This window comes from Oncorhynchus masou, chromosome 13 (genome assembly GCF_036934945.1).
Source record: "Oncorhynchus masou masou isolate Uvic2021 chromosome 13, UVic_Omas_1.1, whole genome shotgun sequence".
NCBI classification, from domain to species: Eukaryota; Metazoa; Chordata; class Actinopteri; order Salmoniformes; family Salmonidae; genus Oncorhynchus; species Oncorhynchus masou.
Genome location: NC_088224.1, coordinates 40,827,682 through 40,849,197, shown reverse-complemented (window position 1 = coordinate 40,849,197; position 21,516 = coordinate 40,827,682). Strand labels below are relative to the sequence as shown.

The following is a 21,516-nucleotide window of genomic DNA, read 5'->3' as shown; positions in this document are numbered from 1 at the left end:
TGTTTTGTGTCTTTCTGCACCAGACAGAACTGTTTCGGTTTTTGTTCGTTCAAATAAGTTCAAATAAGAAAAATGAACACGTACCACACTGCACCTTGGTCCTCCACTCCTTCCAACAGCTGTTACACCCCCCCCCTTTTGCCCTCAGAACAGCCTCAATTCATCATGGAATGGACTCTACAAGGTGTGGAAAGCGTTCCAAAGGGATGATGGACTCCAATACTTCCTACAGTTGTGTCAAGTTGGCTGGATATCCTTTGGTTGGCGAACCATTCTTGATACACGCGGCAAATTGTTGAGCGTGTAAAACCCAGCAGCGTTGCAGTTCTTGACACAAATCAGTGCGCCTGGCACCTACTACCATACCCCATTCAAAGGCACCTAAATGTTTTGTCTTGTCATTCACCCTCTGAATGGCACACATACATAATCCATGTCTCAATAGTCTCAAGCCTTAAAAATCCTTCTTCAACCTGTCTCCTCCCCTTCATCTACACGGATTGAAGTGTATTTAAGTGATATCAAAAAGGGATCATAGCTTTCACCTGGTCAGTCTACGTCATGGAAAGAGCAGGTGTTCATAATGTTTAGTATACTCAGTGAATAGCTTCGTTATTGTTTTTATTTACAGTCGAGAGGAGTGAAGAGCTTCAAGTTCCTCGCTATCCACATCACTAAGTATGGCAACTGCAGCGCCCTCGACCGGAGGGCCCTACAGATGGCGGTGCTGACAGCCCAGAGCATCACTGGAGGTGAGATCCCAGCCATCCAGGACGTCATGTCAGGCGGTGTCAGAGAAAGGCCTGAAAAATTGCCAAAGGCTCCAGTCACCCGAGACACGGACTGTTCTCCATGATCCTCTCTGGCAGGCGGTACTGGTGCATCAAGGCTAAGACCATTAGCCATAATCATGTTAAATGGCTAACAACTACTGCCACCCACACATCTACGCTGCTGCTAAAAGTATTATTGCTTAAATGTATTAAACCACTACGCTGCTGTTCATTGATTATTGATTGTCAATACCATTTAGTATCTATCTATTTATCCTGCTACTGGTCACTATTACGCCTATTTACATGTATATATTACCATTAGTATATTATCATAAGTATTTATGTATTCCTGCTACCAGTCACTTTTCAGCCCTGTTTACATGTATGTCCACCTATCACGCCTACACTGACACTCTTACACACACACACACACACACACACACACACACACACACACACACACACACACACACACACACACACACACACACGCGCACACACACCACCGTGCACAGACTTACCCACCACTTATACTGCTGCCATACTGTTTACTATTATTATTATTATTTACCCTGCTACCAGTCACTTTCTCCTAATCCCTGTACATACAGGGATTTAAAAAAGGGGGCTCCCAAGTGGCGCAGTGGTGTAGTACTCTACATCTCTGTGCTATAGGCGTCACTACAGACAACCTGGTTCAAATCCAGACTGTATCACAACCAGCTGTGATTGGGAGTCCTATAGAGCGGTGCACAATTGGCCCAGCGTCGTCCAAGTTTTGCCGGTGTAGGCCGTCATTGTAAATAATAATTTGTTCTTAAAACGTCTTATGGCTGGAGGCAGTATTGAGTAGCATGAATGAATAAGGTGCCCAGAGTAAACTGCCTGCTACTCAGTCCCAGTTGCTAATATATGCATATTATTAGTATATATGGATAGAAGACACTCTGAAGTGTCTAAAGCTGTTTGAATGATGCCTGTGAGTATAACAGAAATCATATGGCAGGCAAAAACCTGAGAGAAAATCCAACCAGGAAGTGGGAAATCTGAGGTTGGTCGATTTTCAACTCATTCCCTATTGAAGATACATTGGTCATGTTGCACTTCCAAAGGCTTCCACTAGATGTCAACCGTCTTTAGAAACTTGTTTGAGGCTTCTACTGTAAAGGAGGGACTCATAAGGGCTCTTTGAGTCAGTGGTCTGGCAGAGTGCCACAAACTCGTGACGCTCCTTCACGTGAGAGGTAGCTCCCGTTCCATTGCTTTTCTACAGACAAAGGAATTCTCCGGTTGGAACATTATTGAAGATTTATGTTAAAAACATCCTGAAGATTGATTGTATACATCGGTTTGACATGTTTCTACAGACTGTAATGGAACTTACAGCTATTTGGACATAAATGATGGACATTATCGAACAAAACAAACATTTATTGTGGAACTGGGATTCCTGGGAGTGCATTCTGATGAAGATCATCAAAGGTAAGTGAATATTTATAATGTTATTTCTGACTTCTGTAGACTGCACAATATGGAGGATATCTTTTTGGCTTGTTGGGTCTCTGAGCGCCGCACTCATATTATTGCATGGTTTGCTTTTTCCGTAAAGCTTTTTTGAAATCTGACACAGCGGTTGCATTAAGGAGAAGTTTATCTAAAGGGCCATGTATAACCCTTGTATTTTCATCAACATTTATAATGAGTATTTCTGTAAATTGATGTGGCTTGCTGCAAAATCACAGGATGTTTTTGGAACTACTGAACATAATGCGCCAATGTATACCGAGATTTTTTTATATAAATATGAACTTTATCGAACAAAACATACATGTATTGTGTAACATGAAGTCCTATGAGTGTCATCTGATGAAGATCATCAAAGGTTAGTCATTCATTCTATCTTTATTTCTGATTTTTGTGACTCCACTCTTTGGCTGGAAAATGGGCTGTGTTTTTCAGTGACTTGGCTCTGAACTAACATAATCGTTTGTGGTGCTTTTGCCGTAAAGCCTATTTGAAATCGGAATCTGTGGTAGGATTAACAAACAAGATTACCTTTAAAATGGTATAAGATGTATGTATGTTTGAGGAATTCTAATTCAGATTTCAGTTGTTTGAATTTGGCACCCTGCACTTTCACTGGCTGTTGTCATTTCGATCCCGTTAACGAGATCTCAGCCCTAAGAAGTTTTTAACTGACCGTGTCTAGTTAAATAATAATAATACAAATCTAGTTCTGGATTTCCTGCTTATTCCCCCTTGATTTTGATTATCTTCCAACCAGGAGTTTAGAAAACCTGAGAAGTTTGGGAAAGTTACAGGAAAGAGTTACCACAATTTAGCAACATTTTACCATTTTTCCATTACTAAAGGGTAAAAACTTTGGGAGTTGTTGGAAATTGAGCATTATTGTTGTGTTTCCTCCATTTGTCCTTTGTTAGCGATTATGGATAGAGTGCCTTGACTTTTTCCACATTTTGTGACCTTTATAGCCTTATTGTAAAATGTATTATAAATGTTATTTGTCCAACACTGCAAGACTAATACGTTTTGTCCCTCAAAGTAATACTCCTATTCATTGTATTATCTTACCAGCCCTCTCTAATCTCTGTGAAGCAAGTGGTGCTGTTATCTTTATGTCCAGTAGGTCTGCAATCTGATTGAAAGTTAACTCAACAGTAATGCTATTGGTTTTCAACACCGATTTTAAATTCAAACAGCCAGATGCTATAAAATGGTCTCGATTCAGTTTCACCGCTATGGATTCCAACTATAACCAATGCATTCTTACATTGTTCTTACAGTACAAAACATTATTTACTACTATTCTCATTATGAATTACTATTATTAACTATATTCTTGCTATGTAAATACCGTGTCAAAAAATAAGTGCCATGTATTGAAAATGTGTGTAGAATTTACATGTAACAAAAAAGAAAAAGCTGTAAAAACACATGTATTTTTATCCTCCGAAGAGGGGTGGTAGTGGATGGGCCAATAAAAAATGTAATAATAATAAATACTATTCCCGCTTAATGATAAGAGCAATATTCAAATAATAAAAACAACTCTATACTCACAGATAAAGTGTGCATATAAAACCCGTTTAGAGGTAGGAGTCAGTGAAGGAGCCAGCAGAAGAAGGCTGTCAGTGCATCAGTGTCTGATGTGAGAAGCACCGCGCTGTTCTGGAGTCTCTCCCAATGCTGTAGTCACAGCCAAGGTGCTCCTATAATTATACCCACTGCAGCTGACATCTTTTAATGTCTATTCCTACCAGCATCAGCTTTGGCTTCCAGTCAAAGATGTGCCTGAGGAACAAGGAAGCCATAGGCTGCTGTAGCTGTGGGCGGTGTTATGCTCCTTGTCACTGACGTTTATACTTAACTGGGTGGGTTACATTTAGTGGTATTACCAGTCTGGCATGGTGAGGTAGGACAAATCAGTTCCTCATAGATGGGTTTAATCATCAGAACATGCCTCAGAGCACAAAGGACATTTGTTTGTGTGTGCGCATGTGCGTGTGTGCGGGTGTGTGTGTGTGCAACCTGTATCTATCACATTTCAACTTTAAACTTCAGAGTGAAAAAAAAGGCAGATAAATAAAGACAAGTCAAACAAAGACTGTGGATGGCGTCAGACTGGCAGGAAAAAAGAGAATTCATTGTTTGCCACAATATACATCATGTACTGAATACACTGGAACAAGGAACCCTGAGAAAAATTATGTTCCTGTTTTACGAATTAGCAAAGTCAGGTGTATTCCGCATTCATAAAGGGCAAATCTCTACGTTTAAATATTTTGTATTCCTTAATTAAATATACATTTTTAAACACAATACAACCACACGAGGATACAGTATAATGCAATTCAAATCATAAAGGATGACATGAAAAAGTTACAATTATTTCCATTGTGGTCCTCTTGAAAATATATGAAAACAAAATATACACACTCGGGCTCCCGAGTAACACAGCGGTATAATAAGAGGCATCACTACAGTCCCTGGTTCAAATCCAGGCTGTATCACATATGGCTGTGATTGGGAGTCCCATTGTCATTGTGAATAAGAATGTCTTCTTAACTGACTTGCTTAGTTAAATAAAGTTAAATGGTCAAATAAATGTCACCAAAAGGGAGAAACATTCAGTACATAGTGTAACTAATGTTACAGGTAGGCCATGCATTTTCAGTCAGCAGAACATTATTTCCAGTTAAAGACATGATCATGATTCCTTATCAACTCAATAGATATTAGATACTTTAATTAATTGTTCTTTCTCCCAAGAACACCAAAAGTTTAGCAAATTGCTTGATATCTTGATTAGGTATGTTGTCCAACACAATACGGCCATGTCACGGCCGTCAAAAGAACTAGACCAAAGCACAGCGTGGTGAGCGTACATATTCCTTTTATTTAGGATGACGCCGACAAAAACAATAAACAATAAAAAAAATTAAAAAACGTGACGCTTAAGGGCTATGTGCCACAAACAAAGTTAACTTCCCACACTGAAAGGAGGGAAAGGGCTACCTAAGTCTGGTTCCCAATCAGAGACAACGATAGACAGCTGTCTCTGATTGAGAACCATACCCGGCCAAAACATAGAAATACAAAATTATAGAAAAACAAAACAGAATGCCCACCCCACATCACACCCTGACCTAACCAAATAGAGAAATAAAATGGTTCTCTAAGGTCAGGGCGTGACAGACCAGTTCACATAGATAATGTCCTGTATTATTTGAGAGGAAAGCATGCAATGTTAGGTGAACTTTACTTGTCTAACACTGTTGTTAGGTTTGGGCTATGGTTATTAAGAGTTCACTAGTCAACAAAGTCCCAGTAACTCCATAACAATGACATTCAATTTAGTAGATTGACAAAGAGAAAGTATGGTTATTCAAATAAAAGTGGACAATACATATCAAAGACTAAACTGAGACCAAGTTTAGCCAATAAATAAATTGTTGATTAATACAGTATCAAGCTTATTTTAAATGTAGGATGTCAAACATGGTCACAAGGGCTGTTTTCACACAGGCATCAAAATTCAGATATTTTTTCCACTAAGTGGTCTTTTGACCAATCACATCAGATCTTTTTCAGATCTGATTAGGGGTAAAAAATAAAATAAAAAAAAAGATCAGATTTGGGCTGCCTGCCTAAACGCAGCCAATGTGCCAACATCTGAGTTCAGTTGGGTTCATGTCCCCAATTCAAGCTTAATGGACAGATTTCCAGTTGATACAGACATACCTGAAAAGGCTCCGGTCATCATGCTGTGTCTGGCACACAAGACATGGCCTTTGTGTATCTCCTGAACCCGTTAATCATGAAACTCAATCCCTGTTTAAATTACACATTGTTCCTCAAGTCAAAGATATTTATGTAATCCAATGGCAATCAATCAGGTTGAAGCATTACCTCTGGTGACCATAGCAAACAAATGCACTGCAGCAGGAAGCAACAAAATAACATACAATATTGAGTTAGTTAGTGATGTTAAGTCTTCTTTACACCATAGCAGCAAATTGTCTAAATTCCTATCCAGCAGTGCATAGTCATTCAATGTTGAAAAGGACTTACAGTGCATTCAGAAAGTATTCAGACCCCTTGACTTTTTCCACATTTTGTTAAGTTACAGCCTTATCCTAAAATGGATTAAATAGTTTTTCCCTCATCAATCTACAAACAATACCCCATAATGGCAAAGTAAAAACAGGTTTTTAGATTTTTTTGCAAATGTATAAAACAAAAAAAACTGAAATATCACATTGTTGAAGCACCTTTGGCAGCGATTACAGCCTCGAGTCTTCTTGGGTATGACGCTACAAGCTTGGCACACCTGTATTTGGGGAGTTTCTCTCATTCTTCTCTGCAGATCCTCTCGAGCAGGCTGCTATGTGCCACTGAGGAGTGGCTTCCGTCTGGCCACTACCATAAAGGCCTGATTGGTGGAGTGCTGCAGAGATGGATGTCCTTCTGGAAGATTCTCCCATCTCCACAGAGGAACTCTAGAGCTCTGTCAAAGTAACCATCGGATAGACCAAGTCCCTTCTCCCCCGATTGCTCAGTTTGGCAAGGCGGCCAGCTCTAGGAAGAGTGGTTCCAAACTTCTTCCATTTTTTGGGTACCCTTCCTGAGAATTGTGTCTTGACACAATCCTGTCTGGGAGCTCTACGGGCAATTCCTTTGACCTCAAGGCTTGGTTTTTGCTCTGACATGCACTATCATCTGTGGAACCTTAAATAGACAGTTGTGTGCCTTTTCAAATTTTGTCCAATCGATTCAATTTACCACAGGTAAATTTGCAAAAATGTCTTAAAACCTTTTTTTGCTTTGTGATATTGTGTATAGATTGATGAGGAAAAAAGTATTTAATCAATTTTAGAATAAGGTAATAGCTGTAATGTAACAAAATGTGAAAAAAGGGAATGGGTCTGAATACTTTCCGAATACACTTGGTTCCACAAGAGAGGAAGTCACACCAACAGGGTGATGATAACACCATCATCCTGCCCTTGCCACAGCATCTCCCCCTCGAACACCACCTTCCCATGCCTCTTGACTCTCAGAAGAATCCCCACCACCTTGTCAGAGACGCGTACGTATCTATCAAACAGTTCTCTGAAAGTGACGAGGGTCTTCCTGTCCGGATCTGGGTCGTCCATAGTCCTGATCACATAGCACATGTCGGCTATCTCAACGTGGCACGTTCGGCTGTTTGTTTTGGTGTCCTCCTTGGGACGTCCGTAACCCTCCTCGCCTTTGTGGAGGCGTAGGGACATGGAGTATTCAAAGTCCTCATTAAAGGGGTTGAGCTTCTGGTTGACGGTGTTCATCGAGGACCAGTTCTGCCAGCGGCTCTTCAGATCGCCCAGGGCACTGTACTTCTTTGAGAGAGTGTTGATCTTGTTGGCGTCATCCAACTCCTTTTTGCTCCTGTGAAGAACAATCACCCAAATATTTAACAAAAAAATGAGACAATCATCAATCATTGCAATGTTAATTTCCATTGTAAAGCTCTGAACAAGTTTAGCATCAAACTGTTTTATTTGAGCAACAAATGTGCTATATCAAGTTATTTAGGTGTATTTACAGTATCCCTTACATACTTAGGGGAACGTTTAATGAGGGACCGTCATGCACCATCGCTTGTACATGAATGTTAATACAGTCACCATACTGATGCAAGAACATTGAACTCACACTGAGCTGGAGGGTCTTTTGACCCTCACCCATGACTCAACTTCCCCTTTAGGTGAGATGCCGTCACTATCCCTCTGCAAGGCCTTCCCGGATGACCCAGTGCTGTCTCTCTGTCCAGGTTTAGAGATATCTGTCTGTCCAGGTTCAGTGCTGTCCATCTGTCCAGGTTTAGAGTTGTCTGTCTGTCCAGGTTTATCTTGGCCGCCCTCTGCCTCAAGGGTCCTTTTCTCTGCCTCAGAGTACCCACTTTCCTCTGTGTCCACATGTGCCCATCTCCAAATTCTCGTTACACTCCGCTCCTTCTTCTGCTTCCAGCTGCGGGTCAGTTTCGATACTTGGAGCACTTTCTGTAGAGTGCGAGCGACCCCCTCTTACTCAGAGTCCTGTCTATCTCCTCCCCTGGCGGTGGAGCCTCCATACAAATGAGCTCGGTCAGAAATGTAGTTCCCACACTCCTCTCCTGAACGCCGCTGGTCACAGTCTTCCCCACCTACTTGGTCTTGATCCGGGACTCCTGTATAAAGGCACTAGAGGGGTCTTAATTTTACCCTCCAATTGGGAAGGAGGAGAATTGCCTTGAGACTCCTGCTTGGTAGCTGAAGTGTTGTTCTGAGCAGCAGGTATGTGGTGGCCAGCAGTGGGATCCTGACAGGGACAAACCTTCTGCCAGGTTCCTAATTTAGTGGTGCTTGGTGTCTTTGGTGGTTCGACCCAAAGCTCTCTTAGGGGGTCAGGAGCCCAGCTGATAGGCTCCTTGGCCAGCTTGTCTTTGATCTCGGACACCCACTTCTGCCAGCTCCGGATAAGGTTGGACACCATACAGATGGGCCTCCATAAAGTCGTGGCCAAAAGTTTTGAGAATGACACAAATATACATTTTCACAAAGTTTGCTGCTTCAGTGTCTTTAGATATTTTTGTCAGATGTTACTATGGAATACTGAAGTGTAATTACAAGCATTTCATAAGTGTCAAAGGCTTTTATTGACAATTACATGAAGTTGATGCAAAGAGTCAATATTTGCAGTGTTGACCCTTCTTTTTCAAGACCTTTGCAATCCGCCCTGGCATGCTGTCAATTAACTTCTGGGCCACATCCTGACTGATGGCAGCCCATTCTTGCATAATCAATGCATGGAGTTTGTCAGAATTTGCGGGTTTCTGTTTGTCCACCCGCCTCTTGAGGATTGACCACAAGTTCTCAATGGGATTAAGTAGGTAGGGCGTAATTTGATTCAAAAGCATCTGTTAAAGAGATCACCTGGTCAACCGGTCTCTACACCTGCATTGCTTGCTGCACTTTGAGATATCAGCTGATGTAAGAAGGGCTATATAAATACATGTATTTGATGATCACCTAGCACAAACACACACAAGAAAAATATTAGCTTACAGCACATGTCAAATTCTGCTCTAACTTGCATGTTTGCTGCAAGGTTCTATTTTCATAAACACAAAGACTTACTGCATTGCCACTTGTACAGATACATGATATCCACACTGTGCATGCAAATATACTATGTGGAGTGTGCTGAGGCAAGAAGCTTGGAGCAGCTACAGCTGCACAGGAGTTATTTTGTGGTTCACAGGAACCAGAGGGCTTGTCAAAGACAGAAGGAGACTTTTGATCCGGGGACTGAAGGCACACAGACTCTAACCAGGAAATGATGTGATACCTGGGGAAAACAAGGAGCTCCTGCTTACACATGTAGGGTTTAGTCTTGCAATGGACCTGGTAGAGAGATCAGAGTTTACAAACAGGAAGCACTGGCTCTTTTATTGCACCCAGTGCTTCAAGACTTTTTATGAGTTTTAGATGCATACATGTGTATGTGTTCAGCTCTCTAGGCATAGCCTATTGTGATAGTGTACGTGTGTGTGTGGATGTTTATGTGAATCTTTCTCTCTCTCTCTCTCTCTCTCTCTCTGTGTGTTAGTCTTGTTGTTTGTATGGGTTCAATTAGAGGAGAAGGATATTTTAATATAATCTGGCCCAAGCATACACAGGCCAGCAGACTGGTGAAAGACAGCTGTTGGCAGTCAGTCACACGGTGTGGATGTGTGAAAGTGGACATGAACAGAGGACTCCTGTATAACTCTCAGGTCATTCCGGATACCAGACAACCTCATAGGCAGGTTAGAGCTCTACCTTATGGACAAATATGTTAATTACCTCTGAATCACATTTATGGGGTATAGTCGATTTATGGGTACGACAGGCCTAAAATAAATGACATAATTCATTTTTGGATTATTTTGGACTTCTATTTCATATTTCATATTTCAATCACATGGGGGGAAAATAATCCTTATATCATTTTATTTTGTAAATAAAAAATATTCTGCTCAATCGGAATAAAAGTTTTTATACTTTTTGGGGAGGTTTTTGGCACTTTAGGGCTGGGACTTGTTTTAGGGAAAACTCCTATAGAAAATATACTGTATATTGGTAGTCAGATTAGGTTGTAGATGAACTTCCACAGTCATCTAACAAATGTCTATGTCAAGTTGACACCGTCAAGAAGCCTTATCAAGACAGTTTAGAGTTAACTAAATGACATTTTTGTGAAAATTGATTGTCTAAAAACATACATTTCAATAAATGAGAACACACCATCCAACAGTATTACTACTGACATCTAGTGACAAAAGTAGGAATGTTTTTTTGCAAATACTTGACAAAATCCCCAACTATCCCCAACTATATAAAATGCAACAAGCAACAATTTCAAAGATTTTACTGAGCTACAGTTGATCTAAGGAAATCAGTCAATTTAAATAAATGTTTTAGGCCATACGTTATGGATTTCACATGATGGGAATACAGATATGCTGTTGGTATCTGTTGGTCATAGATATCTTTTTTTTAAAGTAGGGGTGAGAATCAGAAAACCTGTCAGTAATCTCAAATAATCTCAAATAAAATGATATTGGTCGCATACACATATTTAGCAGATATATCGAGGATGTAGAAAAATGCTTGTTGTCCTAGCTCAAACAATGCAGTAGTAAACAGAAAATCTAAAACTCAAAAGAATGTATAAGAAATATATGAAGAAATATCGAAATATTAGTATGAGCAATGTCGGAGTCCAGAGTATAAATATATACACTACCGTTCAGGGGTTTGGGGTCACTTAGAAATGTCCTTGTTTTTGAAAAGCATTTTTTTGTCTATAAAAACAACATCAAATTGATCAGTGTAGACATTGTTAATGTTATAAATGACTATTGTAGCGGCTGGAATATCTACATAGACATATGGAGGGCTATTATCAGCAACCATCGATCCTGTGTTCCAATGGCATGTTGTGTTAGCTAAACCAAGTTAATCATTTTAAAAGGCTAATTGATCGTTAGAAACCCCTTTTGCAATTATGTTAGCACAGCTGAAAACTGTTGTTCTGATTAAAGAAGCAATACAATTGGCCTTCTTTAGACTAGTTGAGTCTCTGGAGCATCATCATTTGTGTGTTCGATTACAGGCTCAAAATGGCCAGAAACAAAGCACTTCCTTCTGAAACTCAGCAGTCTATTCTTGTTCTGAGAAATGAAAACTATCCCATGCGAGAAATTGCCAAGAAACTGAAGGCCAATTTTAACAGTTTTCAGCTGTGCTAACATAATTGCAAAAGGAGTTTCTAACGATCAATTAGCCTTTTAAAATTATAAACTTGGTTTAGCTAACACAACATGCCATTGGAACACAGGAGCGATGGTTGCTGATAATGGGCCTCCATACGCCTATGTAGATATTCCATAAAAAATAATCAGCTACAATAGTCATTTACAACATTAACAATGTCTACACTGTATTTCTGATCAATTTGATGTTATTTCAATGGACAAAAAGTGATTTTCTTTCAAAAACAAGGACATTTCTAAGTGACCTCAAACTTTTGAAAGGTAGTGTGTATCTATATCTATCATGAAGCTTGTTGAGATAATGCTAAGAGTGTGCAAAGCTGTCAACGTAAAGTGTGACTATTTTGAAGAATCTCAACTATAACATATTTTGTATGTGTGTGTGTGTGTGTGTGCGTGCGTGCGTGCGTGCGTGCGTGCGTGTGTGTATGTATGTATGTATGTATGTACATACGTATGATGGGATGTATAGACAATATGGATAGAATATGTAGTATATCTGAAGAATATTATATGTACAGCAATAGTTAAATAGGATAGGCTTTGACTAGAATACAGTAAATACATTTGAAGTGTGTAAAATAATATGTAAATATTATTAAAGTGACCAGTGTTCCATTATTAAAGTAACCAGTGTTCCATGACTATGTACATAGGGCATCAGCTTCTAAGGTGCATGGTACGAGGCGGGGCCCGGTTAGTGGTGAGTATTTAACAGTACAATGACCTTGAAATGTAAGCTGTTTTTCAGTATCTCAGTCCCAGCTTTGATGCACTTGTTCTGACCTCACCTTCTAGATGGTAGCAGGGTGAACACGCCGTGGCTTGGGTGGCTGAGGTCCTTGATTATCTTTTTGGCCTTCCTGTTACACTGGGTACTGTAGATGTCCTGGAGGGCAGGCAGTTTGCCCCCGGTGATGCAATGAGCAGACCACACCACCCTCTGGTGAGCCCTGCGGTTGCGGACGGTACTGTTGCCATACCAGGCGGTGACAGCCCGACAGGATGTTGTCAATGGTGCATCAGTAAAAGTTTGTGAGGGTGGAGCCTTTTGCAGGTAGCCGAGTGGTTAGAATGTTGGGCCAGTAACCGAAAGGTTGCTGGAGAATCCCCGAGCTGACAAGGTAAAATTCTGCCCCTGAGCAAGGCTGAAGACATGGATGTCGATTATGGCAGCACCCTGCATCTCTCTGATTCATAGGGGTTTGGTTAAATGCGGAGGATACATTTCAGTTGAAGGCATTCAGTTGTACAAATGACTATTCCCCTTTTCACCACACTGTCTTTGTGGTTGGTCCATTTCAGATTGTCCGTGATGTGTACGCGGAGGAACTTGAAGCTTTTCACCTTCTCCAATGCGGCCTGTCGATGTGGATGTGGGCATGCTCTCTCTGCTGTCTCCTGAAGATGGGGGCATGCTCCTTTATTTAGTTGACATTGAGAGAGAAGATGTTTTCCTGGCACCACTCCACCAGGGCCCTCATATCCTCCCTGTAGTCTGTCTCGTCGTCCACACAGTCATGGGTGAACAGGGAGTACGTGAGGGGGCTGAGCATGCACCCTTGTGGGGCCCCCGTGTTGAGGATAAGCGTAATGGAGGTGTTGTTGCCTACAGTACCTTCAGAACCTGGGGACGGCCCATCAGGAAGTCCAGGACCCAGTTGCACAGGGCGGGGTTCTGACCCAGGGCCCAAAGCTTAATGATGAGCTTGGAGGGTACTATGGTGTTGAAGGCTGAGCTGTAGTCAATGAACAGCATTATTATTATTACAGAGGTATTCCTCTTGTCCAGGGGATAGGGCAATGTGGAGTGCGACAGCGATTGCGTTATCTGTGGATCTATTGGGGAGGTGGAGGTGATATGATCCTTAACTAGCCTATCAAAGCACTTTGTGATGACAGAAGTGAGTGCTATGGGTCGATAGTCATTTATTTAAGTTACTTTCGCTTTCTGGGGTACAGGAACAATCGTGAACATCTTAAAGCAAGTGGGTACAACTGAGTAGGATAGAGAGAGATTGAATATGTCTGTTAACACTCCAGCCAGCTGGTCTGCGCATGCTCTGAGGTAGCGGCTATGGATGCCATCTGTGCCGGCAGCCTTGCGAGGGTTAACACGCTTAAATGTCTTGCTCACGCAGGCCAAGGTGGCTGCTTCGGCGGCACTGTATTTCCCTCGAAGTGTGGTGTGACCACCACTTGCCTCATGTAGCTCGACACATCTCCTTCACATAGAGTTGATCAGGCTGTTGATTGTGGAATCTTGTCCCACTCCTCTTCATTGGCGTTGCGAAGTTGCTAGATATTGGCTGGAACTAGGGCTGGGCGATATGGCAAACATATCAAGGTATTTTTCAAATTTTGACAGTATGACAGTATTTTAATATATTTTATATTTTTGAGTAATACAAATTCAAAATTTTTGTTGAGTAGTGTGTGACCCTAGGGGTCAACACATTCATTCCAAGTGATTTTAATGGGTCTTTCTCCATTCGGATTGTTTATTCTATTCAATTACACTTCAACCCAAAATTATTTGCTGCATTTTCATCCATTTCTGCATTTCCTGCACTTAGTTGAGGTCATTTCCACACTGCCATGTAGAGCTGCACGATATTTGTGAAAAATCGTGAAAAAAAATGTTTACCCCCCTTTCTCCCCAATTTCATGGTATCCAATTGTTAGTAGTTACTATCTAGTCTCATCGCTGCAACTCCCGTACGGGCTCGGGAGAGACGAAGATCCAAAGCCATGCGTCCTCTGAAACACAACCCAACCAAGCTGCACTGCTTCTTAACACAGCGCGCATCCAACCCGGAAGCCAGCCGCACCAATGTGTCGGAGGAAACACCGTGCACCTGGCGACCTGGTTAGCGTGCACTGCACCCAGCCCACCACAGGGGTCACTCGTGTGCGATGAGACAAGGATATCCCTACCGGCCAAGCCCTCCCTAACCCGGACGACGCTAGGCCAATTGTGCGTCGCCCCATGGGGCCTCCTGGTCGCAGCCGGCTGCGACAGAGCCTGGGCTCGAACCCAGAGTCTCTGGTGGCACAGCTAGCACTGAATAGAATGATTATTATAATTCTGTATTTAGAATATAATAGTGGGCACTTTGATTACAGTATTGTTTGACATTACAAAGAATGAAATTGCCAGGGAGGAGTTATTGTGACAGGGTAGGAACCAAAGTGTTGGTGAGTGTTTCCTAGGGGACCCTATAATCTTTGGCTACATTAATGTAGTTAACATATTCATGATTTGGTTTAGAAGTTACTGTTGCAGATACAACATGCTGATTTAGGCCTACACCATCACTGGTATCAGGCTGTATAGCTAGCTACATTTGTTCTAACTCATTACATTTATTAGCTAGCTAGATAGCTAACTAGCATTAACAGCTAACATGATTTAGTGACTTGCTAAGAAAAGACAAACTAACTTTTTTCAGATATAAGAAACACAAACTAATAGTGGAATTATAGATTGCTAGTGGATATATATGCAAAGTGGAAACAGCATCGTTGTCATCAACATGGTTGCCTGTGCTGCATTGACCATGCAGACTGAATGCAAGTGTCCCATCAACAAGGTTGACCATCAACAAATGCACTCCTTTAGTGACAGAGGGATCTGTTTAACAAACCAAACATTCAAATACTGTTATAGAATGTAAAGTAAAAACCCAAACCAGTCCATGCATCATTACCAATATATAGTAAAACAAGGTATACCGCCCAGTCCTAGCGTGAACTCGGAACACGCTGTTGTACATGTCGATCTAGAGAATCCCAAACATGCTCAATGGGTGACATGTCTGGTGAGTAGGCAGGCCATGAAAGAATTGGGACATTTTCTGCTTCCCGGAATTGTTTACAGATCCTTGCGGCATGGGACTGTGCTTTATCATGCTGAAACATGGGAACGACAATTGGCAAACCGCCTGCCCATATTACGCCATACACACTGTCTGCCATCTGTCTGGTACAAGCGAAACCGGGATTTATCTGTGAAGAGCACACATCTCCAGCATGTCAGTGGTCATCAAATGTGAGTATTTGCCCACTGAAGACGGGTACGACCCACAATTGCAGTAAGGGCAAGACCTTGGTGAGGACGACCAGCATGCAGATGAGCTTCCGTTAGACAGTTTCTGACAGTTTGTGCAGAAATTCTTCAGTTGTGCAAACACACAGTTTTGTCAGCCCCCCGGGGAGTTGGTCTCAGACGACCCCCCCCCCCCCCAGGTGAAGAAACCAGATGTTGAGGTCCTGGGCTGGCGTGGTTGCACGTGGTCTGCTGTTGTGAGGCCGGTTGGACATAGTGCCAAAAACAACATTGGAGGCGGCATGCGGTAGAGAAATTCTCTGGCAACATTCCTGCAGTCAACTTGCCAGTTGCATGCTCTGTGGCATTGTGTTCTGTGACAAACTGCACATTTTAGAGTGGCATTTTATTGTCCCCATCACAAGGTGCAGCTGTGTATTGATCATGCTGTTTAATCAGGTTATTGATATGCCACACCTGGATTATCTTGGCAAAGGAGAAATGCTCACGAACAGGGATGTAAACACATTTGTACCAACATTTTAGAGAAATACGCTTCTTGTGCTTACAGAACATTTCTGGGATTTTTTATTTTAGCTCATGAAACATAGGATCAACACTTGACAATTTGTGTTTATATTTTTGTTCAGTATATATTCATCACACCAAGCAGCAGTTGTTAAGTACTGTAAGTTCAGTAAAACACCTCCAGAGGTCCCCACAAGGTCAGTGTTGAGTCTATACAGCTCTGTGACGCTAGAGAAAAATGCTCTGTGGCGCCAGTGGTCAAATAACCTACAGGAGATTGAATGGGTGTGTGAGGCATGTTGAACTAGAGCTTTAGTTACCTAGCCTGATCCACCATCGCCATCTCGCAAGCTTACATTGTTTCAGAAAGGTGGATCAGGTTCGTGGTTACCATGAATGTACTCAGACCGGACGCAACCCATCATGCTGCTTGTGCTGTATTATCACAGACCAATAAATTTCACCTCACCACTAGTGTCCCAGCTTCCCATCCATCAGAGTGTGGTAGCCCATAACCAGTGTGGACGAGGGAAATGAGATGGTTTTCATTCTGGCTTCACTCCATAAACTTGAGTTCCAGGTGTAAGTACTATACATTTCTTATTGAAAGTCCATTCCGGTCTGGTCTTTTAGGCCACCTGGACTGGTGGTCCAGACACTGCATCCAGGAAAGCGGAAAGGGGCAGAACGGAGTGAGTGCACCTGCATTTCCTGGTGCGTATCAAAACTAGAGCTGTTAGTCCTCTGTCTTATTTGCCTTTTATTCCTTAGCGTCGGCAGCTATTCGGCAGGGATGTTTTGTTTGGCAATCGAGATTAATTGTGCGGTATGAGGATCAAAGTTGGTGGTGAAGCAATCTCTCAGGCACTCTGTGACCCCTGCCGGTGGTGCACAATTTTTGGGGTGCTTCTAGTGGGGCTGCGTATGGATAATACAATGTTCTGTTGTTCTAATCTGCCTCTGATTAACATGACCGTTAACTCAGAGCACTGATAAAACATAACATGGCTAAAAGCATCTATCTTGATTGCCTTGGAATCTTGCGTGCTGTCCTAGATCAAAGTGGAGTGGTTTGGGGAATGCAGTATAACTAGATGAGCATACAGGATCTGCCTAAACCAGAATCAGAGGATACTATCAGTCTTTCTTCTCTTGGATGGTACTTTTTTCCTACTCAGGATTTATTTGATGAATGAGGTGTCATTTCCAATGCAGACTGCAACACTAACAACATTCAAACATTTTCTGTTGACAAAGTGTCTTTGTAAGTAAACTTGAGAAGTAAACTTGGCATTCATTTCTCCTCATGTTTTTTTGATACAACCACACAACATCCTCTCCTATCTCAACAGTGACCCCAAAGACACAGCCAGACAGCTCAACAAATCTGCATTGGTCCAGGGACATAAATAATGTCGGCAAGTCGCTTAAAAAAACCCACTCTGTAATCCACTAATACTTCCCAAAGACAGAGGCGAAGTGCATTATTCATTGTGTTTGGCCGTCTCGAACGGCCCTCATAAATAAACAGACGGGACATTAAGTTAGCTGTAGTACAGGCCTGGGGTCAGCGTGGGCCGTCCAGGAAGAGGAGGATATCACATCTTCCCCTGCATGGAGACTCACAGGATGAATGAGTGCGCTCGTGTAGCCAGATCGCATTAAGGGGCTGGAGCAGAGCTAAGGCTCCCTAATTTGAATTTATTGGACATGTCCGTGATAGATTCCCAATTTTAGGGAGGGTGAATAAAGAAAGGGGGAAGAAGAAAGACATAGAGTTTAAAGAAACACGAGGGTTCAGTGTTTTTAAGAGGCAAAATGGTGTTAGATGTTAGGAGGGCCTTCTCCGTAAGGAGTAGCTATAAAAACAAGATAACATTTTGTAATCATTTTTCTTCACACCACGGGGAGGTTTCCAAGACCGAGTTTCATTTAAATCAGGACCAGTCTAATTCTGCTTAAATGAATCCAGATTTAAAAAATAGCTTTCTGAGACGTTGCTTAATTTCAGATTAATTAGTTCTAGACTAAGGTGTCCCAATAAATAAGGACTAACCAGTTAATCGTTGTGATGCCTAATTAGATTAAAGATGTGCACCTGGTGCTGACCTGAGGATACTTCAAAAACCAGGGATGGGACAGAGTGTGGATTTGGAGCGAGTCACCTAAACCAAATAATGGATGGAGGTAAAAATACAATTTTCAAAGAATTTCAGTAGCTAGGTTTTCATCTAATTGCTGACAGATTTTCAGATTTTCATGCAAATATATTCTGCTACCGTCCGGCAAACGGTACAAAGCATCGGTTCTTGGACCAACAGGCTCAGAGAAAGCTTCTACTCCAAACCATAAGACTGCTAAAACAACATTTGTACATTTGAGTCATTTAATCAGCCTGGTCTCATAGACTAAACATAATATAGTAAATGTAAATCTTGGACACACAAATTATCTCCATTCTTGTGTATTTTATTTTAATCCTTGTGTCAGTATTTTATTTATATTTTTTAAACTCTGCATTGTTGGGAAGGGGTCGTAATCAAGCATTTCACGTTAAAGTCTACACCTGTTGACAAATACTGTATGATTTGATTTATATTATGGGCTACCTGCTGCAGCAATGTCCGACTGTCTCTCTCTCCTTGAGCAATGGTCCCCTTATCTTGTACACATTCAGGTGATGCGCGCAAACACAGACGTGCTAAAGTGTCATTTTGATCCTGGCTGATATGTTGATTTCTATTTGATTGATAAAATATTTATACTCACCAAAGGCAGCTTGAAAGTAGATGAATTTGTCTCTAGCCTCTTTTACCAATAACATTTGTCGGAGGGGTCTGAAAACTTGCAAAATATAGCGACAAAGTTGGCAGCAGATTTTCATCCTGCATTGAAAAAATATGCAAATTCTACCACCCAAAGTAACCCAAAGCCCGGCAGATGGTAATATCGAGTCGTTTAATCTTGCCATCCAAAGGGAATGTATGCAGCAGACTATACACATGTATCCTCCATGGATGGTTCATACATAAAACATTCTCGAGAAAGTGGGAAAGAAATGGGGAAAAAAGGCTTACTTTCTTTATGAAACACAATTTTTCACCATAATGCTACAGTGGCTAATAGTGCTGAGCGATTAGTGGTTTTTGAGGTCCCATGATGGTAGTGCCCATTACTGTTTATCCCTTATTCACATTACTTTATTTTAATAAAACATTTCAGTTGCAAGGTATATTACATTTGTTTTATTTGATGACTTTATTATTTAATTCCAAGTCATCATCTAATCTAGACAGCTGCCTATGCTGTCAGACAAAATCACAATTTGAGTAGTTCTTCAAAGTAAATAAGACATACTTTTATGACTGCTGAATACCAAATGTCAATCACTGAGATCATGTATTTTTCATTAAAGATGCCTCGCAAAGTAACTGCTCTCTATCCCTGCTCTCTTCTCTCCCTCTCCTTGTCTGCGCCACACCAGACAAGTAGGTGTGCAATGGATTATGGTCAGTGTAGTTATTTGCCTGCATGAAACTATGTAGAATATTGGCCTGTTGGAAACTATAAATTCCTACTACATTGCACGGTTCAGGATTGATCTGATTTCTCGCTAGAGAAACTGCACATTGAGCTCACAGATAACAAACCGAACTAAATGGAATTCAAAGAATGAAACCAATGTTGGTCAATTAGTTGTAATCACTTAACACTAGTGACTAATGCTAATCCCAGATGCTGCATATAGCATTCAGCATTGTGGTGGAAATGGTGTTTCATAAAGAAAGTAAGCATATTTTCCCTGTTTTAATAACCTTACAACCTTACCAGGCATAGAAATAAAGATGTCTGAGCGGAGTTCATACTGGAAACGGAAGTTAAGTTGACAATAGAAACACGTCATCGGTTCTAACAGTCATCTCGCACCGAACTAGGCCTGTGCAGGCTGTCAAAGGCACTCCATTTGATATAAAAACAATTTGTTGACAAAAATGAAACTACTTAAGACATTGGCTTGAATTCTTTTTTTTATTGTTGAATTTTACCCCTTTTTCGTGGTATCCAATTGTTAGTAGCTACTATCTTGTCTCATTGCTACAACTCCCGTACGGGCTTGGGAGAGACGAAGGTTGAAAGTCATGCGTCCTCCGATACACAACCCAACCAAGCTGCACTGCTTCTTAACACAGCGCGCAACCAAACCCGGAAGCCAGCCGCACCAATGTGTCGGAGGAAACACCGTGCACCTGGCAACCTTGGTTAGCACGCACTGCGCCCGGCCCGCCACAGGAGTCACTGGTGCGCGATGAGACAAGGATATCCCTACTGGCCAAACCCTCCCTAACACGGACAACGCTAGGCCAATTGTGCATTGCCCCACAGACCTCCCGGTCACTGCCGGTTATGACAGAGCCTGGGCGCAAACCCAGAGTCTCTGGTGGCACAGCTGGCGCTGCAGTACAGCACCCTTAACCACTGCGCCACCCGGGAGGCCCTGGCTTGAATTCTTGTTAGGTTGTTATGCATTTAGATTTCAAGAAAATTAACAACTAAGGAATAATTGTTTACTTCTCTCATTGACTTCTTAAACCTCGGCCTGATCTGTTTGGTCTGTTTTGCAAGCGTTCCCGGAAATCTCGCGATGTTGTGCCTCTAGGTTTAGAAACTTTGTGCTAGTGAGGTACTCAGATCTAGACTCATTGCGGAGAAGTAACTAACATCCGTGGTCCATGGGCATGGCGTAGCGCTTGGCCGGCGCAAGAAATGTGGGTAGTCAAGCAACATGTCACCAGCATCAATAACATGAATAACAAATACAGGAGATTACAGGAAGGAGATTCTAGATGGGAAAGGACCCTGGGTACAGCCAGGAGATTATCGTCACCCCTGGGGGCAACGAGGGCGGAGAGGCGCTGGTATGAGGAGGCAGCACGGCGGTGTGGATGGAAGCCCGAGAGTCAGCCCTAAAAATGTATTGGGGGGAGGCACACAGGGAGTGTGGCGAAGCCAAGTAGGAGACCTGCGCCAACTTCCTGTGCTTACCCGGGGGGCGAAAGAGACCGGGCAGGCACCGTGTTATGCTGTGGAGCACACAGTGTCCCCAGTGCGGGTGCATAGCCCGGTGTGGTACATACCAGAGTGGGCATCGAGCCAAGTGCCATGAAGCCGGCTCTACGCATCTGGTCTCCAGTGCGTCTCCTTGGGCCGGCGTACATGGCACCAGCCTTGCGCTTGGTGTCCCCGGTTCGCCTGCACAGCCCAGTGCGGGCTATTCCACCTCGCCGCACTGGCAGGTACGCATCAGT

At 42.2% G+C, this 21,516-nt stretch overlaps 2 protein-coding genes across 2 annotated transcripts in view; both read right to left on the bottom strand.

The window, feature by feature from the left end:
- Positions 1-4,090, bottom strand: part of samd12 (sterile alpha motif domain containing 12) — a 135,030-nt gene extending 130,940 nt beyond the window's left edge. The window contains exon 1 of the mRNA XM_064983883.1: positions 3,858-4,090. The gene's annotated coding sequence lies outside the window, so the exon portion shown is untranslated. The remainder of the gene's footprint in view (positions 1-3,857) is intronic.
- A 3,174-nt stretch (positions 4,091-7,264) lies between these two features.
- Positions 7,265-13,393, bottom strand: abrab (actin binding Rho activating protein b). The gene is given in 6 exon segments (XM_064985490.1): positions 7,265-7,724; positions 7,992-8,328; positions 8,331-8,505; positions 8,652-8,820; positions 9,666-9,721; positions 13,253-13,393. Coding segments are annotated over 6 exon segments (1,338 nt in total).
- Between the last annotated feature and the right edge of the window lie 8,123 nt (positions 13,394-21,516).